Source organism: Podarcis cretensis, assembly GCF_951804945.1.
Source record: "Podarcis cretensis genome assembly, chromosome: 13".
In the NCBI taxonomy this organism is placed as follows: domain Eukaryota; kingdom Metazoa; phylum Chordata; class Lepidosauria; order Squamata; family Lacertidae; genus Podarcis; species Podarcis cretensis.
This window is the reverse complement of record NC_137182.1, coordinates 50,343,083-50,353,845: the sequence shown is the minus strand read 5'-3', so window position 1 is coordinate 50,353,845 and position 10,763 is coordinate 50,343,083. Positions and strand designations below refer to the sequence as shown.

Genomic DNA, 10,763 nt, shown 5'->3' with positions numbered 1-10,763 from the left:
TTTCTTCCAAAAAACATCTTTATTTTTTATTATTTTTTTTGCCCTCATAACATTTTATTCTATTTCTCCCCCTTTCCTCTTCCCTGCCCTCCAGCCCAATCTGGATCTCCTCCCCCTTTCTCTCTTTCTTTCTCTCTCTCTCTTTTTTTTTAAAAAAAACCATTCTCCCACATGGAAATATGGGCCTCAATTCCTCCCCGCTCCCTCCATCCCCCCACCCCCTGCCCCCAAAAAGGGTGTCCTCTCCCCGGCCCCTGGTCTCTACAGCTTCAGGTTTCGGTGTCATTTCTTCAGGCTAAAAAATAAAGAAACCTGTAAAGATAAAGACACTCAAACAAGGCATATAACATACCCCCAGGGGTGGTGGGAGAGGCAGTGACGCAGGGGAAAAGACAGGAAGAACAAAATGGGTCGCAGTCGCAGTTATGTATGGCTGTGAGTGCGGGGTGCCTATTTTTACAGGACCTTCCCCACCCACCAGCCTGTTTTAGAATTAGCATTTCAGGGGCATTTCTCCATTGGGGAGTTTGGGACAAGGATCAATGGGGTAAGAGAAAACCCCAAGGCAGGCTCCCCCGTCTGACGTAGACACACATACACAGACACACACACATACCTAGAGAGGTATGCCGAGAGAGACTTGTCTGGCCAAAGTGAGAAAGAGGGTGGTGGACGTCTGGGAATGGGCAGGATCACCACCATGGGAGGCAGGAACCCCAGGTCCCGCTCCCTGCTAATTCCTGAAGCAAAGGGGAGGGGAAGCAAACGAGATTTGGGGAGAACCAAGCACACAAGAGAGAGCGGGGGAAACAGGCATACCAGAATGGGACAAAGGCTGCAGAGGGAAAGGTTGGGAAGATGAACAAAAACTACAAAACTCTCTCTCTCTCTCTCTCACACACACACACACACACACACACAAAATAGTATCACAAAAGGTTTCGGGGTGTCGGCAAACCCTCCCTCACATCTGCTCCCTCCCCCAAATGCAGGGCAACAATTAAAAAAAAAAGGCATGAGAGGAAGAATGGCTCGGTTATGCCCAACAATCTCTGCAGATGGAAGAGAAAAGGATGAGGAGGTGGACGGGGGGGTGGCGTGGTGGGGACAGGGCTCAAGTCAGCAATACCAGCAGGTGGAAATTTGACAACAGGATTTGACCCCCTGCCCACTGTTTACATCTTCCCCCCTCCCAATAAGTCAGCCCTCTTTTTCTGCACAGCATTAGACACTTCCACCTCCCACCAACAGTATTTTTTTTTTCCGTCATGGTAACAATCTTCATTTTTTTTCTTTTTTTTTTCCTCCTTCCTAAAACAACCACTTTTTTTTGTTTTTAGTAAGGGGAATACCATGAGGTCGCTCTGGCCCGGCCCCTGTGGAGAGAAGAAGGACACAGGTTAATGAAAGAGAGATGAAAGGTTTGCTAAGTAACTCAAAACCCTAAGGACCTCAGAGTTGGGACAATGCTCAGCTCCTTGAGAGTGCCTTGCTTTGGTCTGTGCAAGCCAGGTTTTGAGTTTTTAAGGTTTTTTTTTTTTCTGGCTTGCAAAGTTTCTGTCCTGACTAAAAAAATTCTAAAGCCCGCGTTTGAGAACCTGACCACCTTTCAATAATAATAATAATAAACACCCCAACCCAAAACTCTGGCTTTCCAAAGCTTACAAATCTGATTGAAGAACACTCAGATTAAAATACTGGCAATATCACATTAAAACTGACCCAACTCCAATACTTGGAATTGCTTCCTCCTTCGAAGTCCCAAATCCAGCAGCATCTACAACTGGAAATGTCATTAAAATGCTGGTTCAAGTTATTAAGTCGTTTTGTCTCAGCGCTGCTGCTTAACAAGAGCAGTCGTGGTTCCCAGCCCATCACCTCTCTCACTTAGTGCAGTCTACTTCCAGTCTGGGGGCATCAAGAGCCCTCCCACTCTAAGCCAATAGATCTCCCCTACTCCAGCCACCACCCCACGGGAACCCCTGCAAGGCAGGAGCATAGAAGCTCCTCCCCCAACCTGCCGCCACCGTCGTGCCAGACCTGTATGCGCGCCCTCGGGGTGGCCTGCTGCTAAAGCCGCTGTAGAAACGGGCGCGGGAACTGCTGTAGCCGGATCCTCTCCCTCTGTACCGGGTCCGGGGGAAACCCCGGTCTGTGGTGCTGATCCCAGGGCGGTTGGTCCGTTTGGGAATCACCTTCAAAAGGAGAAGATCCCCTTAGCCTCAAGAGCAAGGGTATCCCAGAAACCACCCCCAGCCCATCCTTATGCAACTTTTTTATATATAATTTTTATTATATTTTCTAAGTTACATTTCGAAATATTTATTTAGACAACCTTAAATCAGTGACTTCCCTTCTTCTCTTTCGGTGGTTCACTTTGCATTCCATACATCACTGCATATTCTACATGAACTCAACCATTTGGTAATCCACTGTTACATCCATCAAATCTTATTTACACTGTTGAATTCAACTTAATGCTACCAGCATTTTTAAATGAACACAGCTTTCACCCCTATATTCAGTAAGCATTTCCCAGTCTTCTTTCAATGTGTATTCTTCTGGTTCTCTTATTCTATATGTTAAATCTGCAAGCTGTGTATAAACCATCAGTTTAAGTTGCCATTCTTGGGCCGCAGTAGTAGCATACGTAGTTTTTTTGACACCTGGGAATTTCCCTCTGAATTATCCCCCCCATCAAAAAGGACTCTGTTTTTTTCAGAAAGATACGTTTATGTTTAAAAGGTAAATGTTTGTAAGTCCCTTATGCAACTGCTTTTAAACTCTGCTTACATATCGCAATTGCGTTACATATTGATCTATAGAAGATAGAATGGTTGGATCTTAAGGAGTGAATACTATAGCCGCAGGACAGAAAACCAGAAGTGCTTTTATTCTAGTTTTTATCTAACCTTTTCTCTTTCTCTATTTTCCTCCTTCTTGCCTTTACTCCTTTCTGAATTGTTCTTTTTTAGACTAAGTAGCTATTTATATTATAAAAAGATACTTTGTAATGGGCATGAACTTTTGTGTAGTTCTGAATTAAGTCTCAGTAAATAAATTTGAAACTGTAAAAAGGATTGAGCAACTCAGAGCCTTCATCACCCAGCACTACACAAACTTCTCACCCACAAGATGACGTTTCAGAGGGGGAAGGGACCTGGTCGAAGAGTGTACACACCTTAATCTGTCTTCCCCTGAACAGCGACTCATCTAACGCTAAGGACGTCCTCACCGACTCCTTGTCTGAGAATTCAATGTAGGCAAACCTGGGGAGCAGGGGGAGAGAGAATGGGCAGGCTTAAAAGGCAATCACTCACCGAGACGGAAAAACACACCCGGCTTCCCCATCCCGTCACATGCACTCACCCCTTGGGATGGCCAGTGTACTTATCACAGAGGATGGTCACCCGGTTGACGGAGCCGCAGCCGTGGAAGTGAGCCTCCAGCTCCTCTGCTGTCGCCCCGTAATCCACCTGAAACCAAGGATTGAAAATGGTGAGGAAATCCATGAAACTTCTCTTGGCCTTCTGACTGAGCTGGGCTGCAGGGAACAGACTTACGTTGCCTACATATATGGACCTGGCATCTGCTTCCATCTTTTCTTCTAAAGACATGATGACTGGGCCAGCTGGGGAGAAAGGAACAGTGTAAGGCAGTGTTAAGACACCTGGATATATAAGCTGGCCTGCAAATGGCTCCTTAAACCAGGGTTACAGTCGCCAAAACGGACCGGTTGGCTTGAAACTCCTATTTTTCAATGCGACCTTTTGGTTCCTGAAATTTGTTCTGATAGCGCAGATAGAATACCGTATTTTTCACCCTAGAAGACGCACTTTTTCCCCTCCAAAAATGAAGGGGAAATGTGTGTGCGTCCTATGGGGCGAATGCAGGTTTTCGCTGAAGCCTGGAGAGCGAGAGGGGTCGGTGCGAGAGGGGTCGGTGCTTCTCTCCCCCCCCCCCCGCCAGCCCCACAAACTCAGGGGACAGCGGGGCAAGCCGCTGCCCCACGGAGGCTAGAGAGGCTGTCCCTGAAGGCAGAAGAGGGAGACGGAGCGCTCCGTCTCCCTCTTCTAGCTTGGGGATGGCTGCACAAACCTGGGGGGGGGGGAATAAAAATCTTTTCTTTGATTTCCCCCCCAAAAAACTAGGTGCTTCCTATAGGGTGAAAAATACGGTATAACAGATAGAATTCTACAGGATGTGTTGCTAGTGTGTGAAAACAGTCAAGATCCAAGGATCCCCCAGGCATGCACCTCCACATGGTGGAAACGTCAGGTGCCATCCTGGCACCTGGGCATCTTCACTTGGTCGCAAGTGGCTGACAACCAGGTACAAAATGCATCTGGCCGGGAAAATACTGGAGGAGGAAGAATTGCCTCCAATGATTCTGGGACCCGGGGAAAGGCACATACTGATTGGACAGTGCTTCCTCCAGAAGTGGCTAGCCAAGTCTGCTGGAAAGCAACAAAATGAGGCGGGAAAAGGCCCAGCACCTGGGCCAAGCAATCTTGGCACTGTTTTGGGCACCACCAGCCTCACAAACCCTCTGCATGGGATTCTCTCTCCAGGTAAGTACAACACAGCACCTTTCTTTTAGCATCTGAAAGTTGGTTTGAACAATTTTAACTAGGAACAAAGGAAGCCACCTTTGTGGCAGCAATTCTTCAGAGTTTCAGGCAGGGGGGCATTGCCACATCTACCGGGGGAGGCCAGAGGTTGAACCTGAGACTTCCTGTATATAAAGCAAAATTTGGCGCCCTCCAGATTTTGCTGGGCTGCAACTCCCATCAGCACCAGCCTGTATTTGACTGAGTGAAGTTTCCAGCAAAGGGGGTGGGTGGGAAAGAGGAAGAAGCCAGCTCAAAATCCTTAGTCACACAATGTTGATGCTGTAAGAGCTGAAACACCCAACTGAAACACCTCTTCATTCATCTGCAAAATGGCTCTCACCTACACAAGCACATCTTAGTTTGGGACAAGACACCTGGCAAAACAAGTCTCCAGACTTTAGGCACAGCTACATTTTTATTTTTTTAGATTTATTTAACACACTTCTATCCTGCCTTTCTAGAAAACTATATTCAAAAGTGACTAGCTAAACATCTGATACAGCAAAACAATCCAGTCTTAATCAGGTCATCTCCACAAAGCTGTTTGCTAACAAAATGTAATTGCAGGGCCGGCACATTCACACATCCATTTGCGATGGAGAATCAGAGGTTTGGAGGTGCTTTAAGCAACTTCCTTTCTCTACCACAGGTGTCCTGCATTTGTTAAGAACTTTATTGTTAAGTGTGGTGGCAGCGCCTACACTTTGGAACTCCCTGCCTTTTGAGATCAAGCAGATGCCTGCTTAAACATGTCTGGTAGACACACCTACTCAGATGCTTAGAAAGTTCAAGTAATTTTAATGTTTACGTTTTAAAGTAGGGTTGTAAATCTGTCTCGATTTTACCATTTTAACTTTTGTAAGCCACTTTGTGTGTTTTTTACAATCAAATATGTATTATGAAACAAATAAATCATTCACCCCACTTCAGTGCCACGAGACTCAAACAGAATTTGGAACCCCACAGCCAATAAATGAATGAGGTAAATGCGTATCATCTAAAACACACTCCCATGTCCTCTGCTGACAAGGGAAAAATGAATTCCCTGAAGTGAATTTTAAAGGCATCAAGTTAACCTTCCATTTATCCTAACTGTTAAGGAAAGTAGCTTGCTTTGTTCTGCCCTGCACCGGAATTGTCCTAGCTCTATACTGCATTTATTTTGTTTAAAAACAAGTAGACACAATAAAGTTACATGTCTGGCTTGCTTAACCAAAATAGTCTTTAGCAGCTGTTGAAAACAGTGCAGTGAAAGTGCCTCTGGTTAGCTAATGTATACCAGAGCCCAAACTGGGGTTGTTACAAACCCCTGTAAAGACAATGCTAAGGAAACTCAACTTTTTGGGGGGGGTTTAAACCAAGGCCGTTGTCTTTGTGCCGTATCTTGCCTTATTATACTTTCCTATGGAAGAGAGGTTTACAAATACTTTAAAACAATCAATCCATGAATCCGATCTCCCAGAACAACTCCAACGCCCAGATGAGCCATTTAGCCTATTCTACATTAATGAAATTTCTGCAGGTAGAGGAACTCGAGATGTGCATAAACCCTCGTACCTGAGCTAGATGGACCATGGGTCCCACCAAAGCATCTTCCTTTGTTCCAATGTAATTTCCCCATGGCATCCCTCTTAGGCTATTTTTTAAAAGGACATCAATTTGATCTGGCCAACACAGAATTCAAGCGCCGCAAAGTGTCAGCAATAATGTCTCGTTTGCGTACTTAAGAGACCTCTATAGATGTTTCTTACCCATTACACAATTCCTAACTTCTCACCATCCCCTGTATCTGAATACTTGCCGCCTTTTGCGGGAGGTGGGGGGAGGAAGACGAGGAGTGAGCACAAATCAATTATAAGAAACTTAAGGAGACTTACCGTTGCCAGGCGGGGGGCTCATGTTCATTTGTTTCTCAACTTCGTTCTGCAGCTCTTTTAGCTTCTCTGCTTCCTCTTCCATCTCTCGCACTCGAGCTTTAATGGCTTCCAACTCCTGAGAGTGGGAAGAACAGGCAGGGAAAAGTGGGGAGCAAATTAAGGAACATTCTTGCAGTTCTTAAGAGCTCACACCAACTGCGACTCCCTTCTCTTCTTCCACTTCTTTAATGCCGCTGATTACTAGTACTTCTCAAGGTTACTGCTGTAAGACATTCTACAGTTATCTACTCCCATCCACTTGTTTATGCCAAGACAGCTCTGCCGGCATTTGCTTCATCTGATCTCTCCCTGAAAGAGCTGTCTTTCCCACGGTTTTAGCTGTTTTCCCACTCTGCCTCTGCTCTTTCCAATCTTACTGTCGCCACCCACTACTCAGGGCCTTAGCTCTGCCCACTTAGCTCTGCCCACTTTTTTGCTTCTACAAATCAGTGTCAAAGGTATAATCTGCATCCAATTGCCAAACAGCAACCCCAGACTCCATTTTTACACTTTAATGAACTTCTCATCTGCCCGTGTCAGCAGGTCCAAATGAAAACTGCTTCTGCGCTATCACTGAGCATCACATATTAATAGTTTGAAATGTACCTTCCAGTACATTTTTTGCCCACCATCCCCCATTAGAGAACAACCCCCTCCCCGAAGCCACGCTCTCTCCTTAGGAGCAGTGAGCCAGGACCAGAGAGGGACCCGGGTTTGAATCCCCCCCTCAGTGCATGACCTTGGGTCTACTCACTGCCTCTCAGCCTAATACTACCTCATGGGGTTGTTGTGGGAACTATAGGGGGTTCTTTGGGGGGGGACCACATACACCCGCTTGAGTTCCTTGGAGAAAAAGGTGGGATATAAATGCAAAATAAGCAGCCAAGTGTACCGTATATGCAATTTCTGAATAATCATTTCTTTGCAACTGTTCCCAGTATATATAAAGAGGCTCGATCTCATGGATGTGGGTTCAAGCCCCACATTGCGCTACGGATTCATGCATTGGAGGGGGTTGGACTAGATCATGGGTAGGCAAAATAAGGCCTGGGGGCCAGATCTGGCCCAATCGCCTTCTAAATCCGGCCCGCAGATGGTCCAGGAATCAGCATGTTTTTACACGAGTAAAATGTGTGCTTTTATTTAAAATGCATCTCTGGCTTATTTGTGGGGCCTGCCAGGTGTTTTTACATGAGTAGAATGTGTGCTTTTACAGTGGTGCCTCGCAAGACGAAAAGAATCCGTTCCGCAATTCTCTTCGTCTAACGGTTTTTTCGTCTTGCGAAGCAAGCCCATTGACAGCTTATCGGATTAGCGCTATTAGCGGTTTAGCGGCTTATCGGATAAGCGGCTTAGAAAAATTGGGGGGGGGGGGAACCCGCAGGAACTCGCAAGGCATTTTTGTCTTGCAAAGCAAGCCCATAGGAAATTTGTTTTGCGAAGCACCTCCAAAACGGAAAACTCTTTCGTCTAGCGAGTTTTCCGTCTTGCAAGGCATCCGTCTTGCGGGGCACCACTGTATTTAAAACACATCTCTGGGTTATTTGTGGGGCATAGGAATTCGTTCATTATTTTTTTCAAAATATAGTCCGGCCCCCCATAAGATCTGATGCAGCATTTCCCAACCTTGTGCCTCCAGCTGTTTTTGGACTACAATTCCCATCATCCCTTGCCACTGGTCTTGCTAGTCAGGGATAATGGGAGTTGTAGTTCAAAAACAGCTGGAGGCACAAGGTTGGGAAACACTGATCTGATGGACAGTGGACCGGCCCCCTGCTGACAAAGTTTGCTGACTCCTGGACTAGATCAGTGTTTCCCAACCTTGTGCCTCCAGCTGTTTTTGGACTACAATTCCCATCATCCCTGACTAGCAAGACCAGTGGCAAGGGATGATGGGAATTGTAGTCCAAAAGCAGCTGGAGGCACAAGGTTGGGAAACACTGGACTAGATGACCCTCGTGGTTCTTTTCAACACCACAATTCTATTATTCTACGCACACGTTACCTCCTCATCCACCACCACTCTTTCTCTTAAGCCAGTGCGGTGCAATGGTTAGAACTAAGGTGGAACTATGTGATCTGGGAGACAAGGGTTCGGATTCCCACGAAGCTCACTGGGCGACCTCGGGCCAGTCCACCCCTCTCCTATCCTACCCTACCTCACAGGGTGGCTGCGAGGATGAGATGGGGGTGGGGAGAGCCACGTGCGCCACCTTGAGCTCCTTGGGGAGAGAAAGGCTGGATATAAATGCGGCAAATCAATAAGCAACACTCCTGCGAGGTAGGCTACGCTGAAAAAGAGACGGGTGGGGGTGGGGGGGACAAAGATCACGCGGGAGAGCAATTCGGGCCCTTCGCTCTCTCCTCCGCGCCCCCGGGGGCCACTCACCGGGTCTTCGATGGCGGAGTCTCCGGGGTCGCTCTCTCCCAGGCCGGCCTCCTCCTCCAGCTCTTCGGAGTGAGGGTGGTGGTGGGGCCCCCCCACTCCCGCCTGGCCGGCCCTGGAGGGCGCGTGGGAGGAAGAGGAGGAGGAGGAGGAAAGGGCGCCCCGAGGGCCGGAGCCTCGGATCCCGCCGCCGCCGCCGCCGCCCGCGGCTCCTCCGCCCGTCGCGGCCTCGAGGAGCAGCCCCTCCTCCTCCTCCTCCTCCAACTCGCGGAGCCCCCCGCCCTGCTCCCCCCCGGGTCCGCTCCCCCCCAGCCCGTTCCCGTACTGGGAGGAAGGCGGGCCCCCAACCAGCCCCCCGCCGGGCTCCCCTTCGCCCCCCAAGGCCGCCGCGGCCCCTCGCCCGCCGCCGCCGCCGCCGCTGCTCGGGCCCCGCACGGACGCCATAGACCCCGCCGCAGCCGCCTGCCGCACTAGCCGCCCGCCGACGCGCTCTGATTGGCTGCCCGCTCTCGGACGCGCTCATTGGCTCGTCCAGAGGCCAGGCGCCCTCTTGCCATTGGTCCGCGGGGCAGCCCGCCGTCTCGCGGACGCAGGCTCTGCAGGCATTGGCTCGGGAACGCCGCCGCTCGAAAGGTTTCGATCGGCGATTGGATCGGAGCTGGGAAAGGGTTGGTGGGGTTTCCCCCCCCCCACTTTTGCAATGTGGATTAGTGATTGGTCCGGGAGCGTCTTGGGCCCGCCTTAGCCGCGTTTCTGTATGATTGGGTGGCTTCGCGAAGTTTCCCGCCCGCCTGGCCGATTTGCCCCCGTCGCGAAGTTGAATTGGAGAGCAGGCACGCCAATCAAAACGTACAGGGAAATAATTTATCAGAGCGCTGAGGGACCAAATCGGAGTGTTCTCATTGGGGCAGGCAAATTATCATAGTCCGCCTTCTCCGCGGCTAACGCTATGCTTCCCTCAATCGGCCCGTAGTACATTATTGGTTAGCAACAGAGAAATAACGATTGCTTTTTCATTTTCGACCCACCTCACGTGATTATTGGGTGAGATGCCTGTCAATTACATACATTCGTATTTTCATTGGGTCCGAAACCATTGGATAGAGTTGTGCCAATCATATCTAGAGTAGCTCTCCTATTGGCCAAGGAGGGATTCCTCAGGTTCTACTGTAAGTGGTAGAACGCCGCTTTGGTCCGGGCCCTTTTCTCTATCGCGTTTGAAGCTGCAGTTTCTGATTGGCTAATGGCGCCAACGTCTCTGTAGCTACTGGAAAAGCCGTTTAACGGCCTTCCGTGCTTCCTACAAGCCTTCCCAGGGGGGTCTACATTATATACAATGAAAAAATTTCCTTCCAGTAGCACCTTAAAGACCAACTAAGTCAGTTCTTGGTATGAGCTTTCGTGAGCATGCACACTTGAAGTGTGCATGCACAGGAAAGCTCATACCAAGAACTGACTTAGTTGGTCTTTAAGGTGCTACTGGAAGGAAATTTTTTTGTTTTGACTATGGCAGACCAACACGGCTACCTATCTGTAACATTATATACAATGTTATCGATAGTAGCAGCAGTATGAAAACATACAATCAAATGTACGATAAAACAGTTTTAAATAAATAAAAATTCATTTCACTATCGAAAACTCCAGAAGTAGAATATACAATAAGACCATTGAATTAAAAGCCAGGGAAAACTTTATTCAAAACTTGGAACTAATGAAGTCTGTTGTATTTCTCTCAGAAAGGAATTGCAGGAGACGGGAGCCACCACTGAAAAGGCCCTGTTTCCCATGGCTGCTGCAGTCGGACTGTTATTTCCTTCAAAATACCCATTTTACATCCTTAAATGA

General features: G+C 48.2%; 1 protein-coding gene across 2 annotated transcripts; it reads right to left on the bottom strand.

Moving 5' to 3' along the window:
* PABPN1 (poly(A) binding protein nuclear 1) lies at positions 1-9,927 on the bottom strand. 2 transcript variants are annotated; one of them, XM_079951012.1, is made up of 7 exons: positions 9,769-9,927; positions 6,491-6,605; positions 3,564-3,631; positions 3,370-3,476; positions 3,182-3,269; positions 2,041-2,195; positions 1-1,376 (listed from the first exon to the last, which is right to left on the bottom strand). In XM_079951012.1, the coding sequence occupies exons 2-7, from the start codon at positions 6,570-6,572 to the stop codon at positions 1,337-1,339; spliced, it is 540 nt and encodes a 179-aa protein (XP_079807138.1). In that variant the 5' UTR covers positions 6,573-6,605; positions 9,769-9,927; the 3' UTR covers positions 1-1,336. The 2 variants fall into 2 exon arrangements, with proteins under 2 accessions (XP_079807138.1, XP_079807137.1); XM_079951011.1 differs by lacking the exon at positions 9,769-9,927 and adding an exon at positions 8,919-9,374.
* Between the last annotated feature and the right edge of the window lie 836 nt (positions 9,928-10,763).